General features: G+C 48.8%; 1 protein-coding gene across 2 annotated transcripts in view; it reads right to left on the bottom strand.

Moving 5' to 3' along the window:
- The window catches only part of LOC125039186 (predicted GPI-anchored protein 58), a 25,648-nt gene extending 22,829 nt beyond the window's left edge, over positions 1-2,819 (bottom strand). For both annotated transcript variants that reach the window (XM_047632968.1, XM_047632976.1), the window contains exons 1-2: positions 2,663-2,819; positions 378-495 (exon numbers count right to left, since the gene is read on the bottom strand). In XM_047632968.1, the coding sequence (XP_047488924.1) occupies positions 378-459 (82 nt within the window). In that variant the 5' untranslated portion in view covers positions 460-495; positions 2,663-2,819. The remainder of the gene's footprint in view (positions 1-377; positions 496-2,662) is intronic.
- Between the last annotated feature and the right edge of the window lie 1,195 nt (positions 2,820-4,014).

Raw genomic sequence — 4,014 nt, 5'->3', positions numbered from 1 at the left:
GTCTGTTAAAAGGAAAGAAAAAAAACGTGAACGAAATCGGAATCAGTCATATTATTTAGGATTTATATCCAATACAAATTTCTTTCGTAGATTTTTTTTTATCAAGGTAACCTTAAATTAAGAAATAAATACACTGAAACGAAATACAAAGAAATCAACAAACGCCGAAACAGAAATACACCAAAAGCGAAAAAAAAAAAAAAACGAACAGACCTAAAATTCCGAAAAAAAAAACGGACGGAAAAAACGAGAGAAGTCCGAAAGCAGAAACACCAAGAGCAAGACAAAAAAAAAAAAAATAAATAAAATAAACAGCAGACCTAAAATTCCGAAAAAAAACGAACGAAAAAACGAAGCGCAAGGCAGGTCACACTCACCGCAGACGGGGTACAGCACCAGGAGAGACGCGGCGAGCAGCACTCCCGTCACCAAGGCGGATCTGAAGATTCCCGGCGACATCTTGAAGGGTCACGTGACGTCCGTGACCTTCAGGAGCTGTGCAGGGAGAGAGAGGGAAACGAGATGAGACTCCGGCGATAAAGCTAGGTCAAAGGAGGAGATGAAAAGGTCGGCTTGATGGGGTTATTTGGAAGATGTGGGACAGAGAGAGGATTATTTTTTTCTTCTTTTTTTCTTTTTTGGTTGTGGTGGGGGGTAAAGAGAGAGATGGGGAGGCAGAGGGAGAAAGGGGGGGAGGAAGGAAGGAGAGAGGGAGGGAGGGAAGGAGAGAAGGAGAAAATGAGAGAGGGGAGAGAGGGAGAGAGAGAGAGAGAGGGAGAGGGAGGGGAGGAGGAGGGAGAGAGGGAGGGAGGGAGGGAGTGAGGGAGGGAGGAACGGAGTGAGTGAAAGAAAGTGAGACATTATATGTATTACATGCCTAGGGAAAACACATAATTTCTGATGATAATTCATCATGATATACAAAATAGCAATAGCATGATTAACCAACACAATTCCTTGAAATAAGTGTATTAATCCATATCTAAAACTTAACAATATCCTTAATGCAAAATCAATCAGTTTGTGCAAGCGTTTATATTGTTATAGGTACGCCCTCCCCTGTAAATATATCACTGCAAATACGAACCTATTTCGAACAAAACATGTCTATACCAAGGGTGTGTTAAATATTTCCCCGAACAGAGTAATGAATTCCAGAAACCCTTTCCCACAACCACAAAAAAATAAAAATCCTTTTCATTCAGACGTGTGAGTACTCCTCCCTCTCTGTCTCTCCCCTGTCGGCCATTTACGTAAATAAAATTGCAGATGATTTCCTGTGCACCTCTTCGTTTCTATTTTCTCCCCTTACCCCGTTCGCGAGTTCAGCCTTTGGATTCAACCGCCCTTTTTTATAAATGTGCGGTGCTAAAAGCGGACAGGCATCACCAGCCTCTTTATGCTGCCCATATGCTGAGTTTCATTTCCTTCGGGGAGGCATCAGTACGTATGCCATTTACTCGAAGTTTTGAAAGTCTTTCCCGCTGTGGGATTTCTGTGAGTCTTCCGGGAACATTTAAGGATGCCGGGAATGAAGTCTCATGGGAATGGGAATGGGAATGGAAAGGGTGAATAGAAAGTTTCTGGATGAGTCCCGAAAGTTTTCGTGCCATTCTGTACCGTGGGAATACCTCATAGTCATGTTATTCTCGAATGTTCTGGCTGAGCGGGTCAAGGTCACGCCGGATCGAGGGGAGTTATTTCAGCTTCTCTTTGCCTCCGTCTCTCCCCCCATTCCGGTCTCTCTACTCACTCCTTTTCCGTTCCCTGTTCTCTCTTCCCTCTCTTTCCGTTTACTTTCTTCCCTTCTATTCCCTTCTCTTTCCACCCTAGGTTTCTCCCTCCCTCCCGTTTCCCTTTCTTTCCCTTTTCCTTGCCCCCTCTTCCCTTCATTCCACTCTCCCTCCCTCCCTCCCTTCACCTGGTCGAGTGCCAAGACGTGCCGGCTCCCTCACCTGCCCTCTCCCCCCGCGCGCTCCCCTTTGCCCCTAATCCCTATGCACCCACAGAAGTACGTTTTCCCCTTTCGCTCTCTCACACTCACGAGACATACGCACACACGTACACACGCACACACACGCACATGGCCTTCCCCTAAGCCTCTCAGACTCTCCTCTTCGAGCCAACAACTTCCCGAATTACTTGGTCTTGTGTTCGCGATCCTAAAATGAGTAGGATGCCAGCCGCGGGAAAGTGCTTAGTAACCTGCGGCGATCGGTCGCTGGCGTTTTTTTTTTTTTTCGTCCTCTTTGTGTGTGTCGTGCGGTAATTACGTAACTTAAAAAAAAAAAAATTGAGTCTATGTGAAATGAAAGGGATTGATTTGGGTTTGTCTTTTGTATACGGGTGTTTGCGCGTTTAGTTGACCTCATCCGGCCAATATGAAACCAGCAGTCATATCCCTCCCATTCGCAATCCTTTCCGCCGTTCCCCACTAAGCCCTCAGATCTAGCGCTCAGAGCAGGTGGAGCAACGCTCTCTTCCACGCACTCGTCTTCGCCCGAAGGCCCGGCCGGCCTCCCTCTCGCACTACGGCTGCAGCCTGCTCGCTTGACCTCCGGCGCCTCCGCAGAGGCCAAGGCGCCGGCGAAGGGCGGCCTAGCCCCGAGGAAGGCGTCGCAGGGCCCCTCCCGGAGCGCCAGGAGGTCCTGGCGTCACTCACCTTGCAGCTGAGAGTTGCGCGCGCTGCGTGAGTGGTGGTTCTGAAGAGGAGGAGGAGGAGAGAACAGACGGCGCCAGGGTGCCACCTTCCGCACGCACTCACACACTCGCCACTACTGGTGCCACAGCCAGCGTTGTGTGCCCATCTACCCAGTGCCTGGCAACCAGCCCCGCTTGCGGACGGCCGCAGAAGAGGGCGGGCATGCGGGCAGCTGGAGAGGAGGGCGAGCAGGAGGGAGGGCGGGCATGCTGACGGCCAAGGAAATGAGTGGGCGTGCGGGCGGAACGAAGGGCGGAGGGGCGGGCAGGTGGCATCATTTTCGATGGGCGGAGACAGGTAGGGCATCGCGGCCCTCGGCTCCGGCGCCAATATCTGCCATGCACGTGCCGGAGAAGATAGCGGGTATTTATGACTGCGATGGCTGCCATTGTGCGGATTATATAGAGGCTTTTGCTCTTGTCTTTTGTGTGCGTGTGCGTTTATTTGTTTGTGTGTGTGTGTGTGTGTGTGTGTGTGTGTGTGTGTGCGTGTGTGTGTGTGTGTGTGTGTGTGTGTGTGTGTGTGTGTGTGTGTTCAACTGACCTCGACCCGACCAATATGAAATCTCTCTGGTTCCATCTTCCTTTTTTGAAATATTACATCGAAGAGAGATCGAAGAGAAAAAAGCCTTCTAGTTGTTTCCTCCCTTTTCATCACAGCGATTTAATGATACCTATACACGATAGGTTCAGGTGGTGGTATTCTTGAGGTCTGAATGCCACCTGCCCGGCGTCGGTGGCCGCTTGCCAAGGCCTGACTCGCACCAGGCCTGCCAACATCCCCGTTTGCCATACATTCGTAACCTCTGCTTCCCTCCCTCGCCGATCTTCATGGAGATGCTATCTTAATTGTTCCTTTTATCTATGCTGTTTTAGTAGGCATGAAATGGCTCTTTTGGGGATGAAATACTTTCGCGCGATTTTTTTTTCCGGACAAGGAGAAGCAAAATTTGCGACCTTGTGCGAGGTTGTCTTACTCTCCTTTTTCTCTTCTATTTGGGCTGCAGGTCTCCCGTTGCCAAAATTAACAGAAAGGGGATGTTGAAAAAAAAAAAACTAAATATACAGACAAACATGTAAATTAACAAATAAAACAAAATCAAGAGTTTTAGAAAGGATATAGAACTTTTCTCAAAATTTCATTCTAACCCACAAATAGACTTCCGGAATAAAGACCCAGGCCGACCTTTACAGACACGCGTGGCAACATCTTTGAATATATGCCTTATGCTTACGTTATTGCGTAAGGACCTGACTGTGAGTCACGTAGAGCCGCATCACCCTAGCTCCTCCCGGGCGCGTGCTAAGGGTGCC

This window comes from Penaeus chinensis, chromosome 3 (assembly GCF_019202785.1).
Source record: "Penaeus chinensis breed Huanghai No. 1 chromosome 3, ASM1920278v2, whole genome shotgun sequence".
Taxonomy (NCBI): domain Eukaryota; kingdom Metazoa; phylum Arthropoda; class Malacostraca; order Decapoda; family Penaeidae; genus Penaeus; species Penaeus chinensis.
Note: the sequence above shows the minus strand (reverse complement) of the source record. Positions and strands in the feature narration are given on the sequence as shown.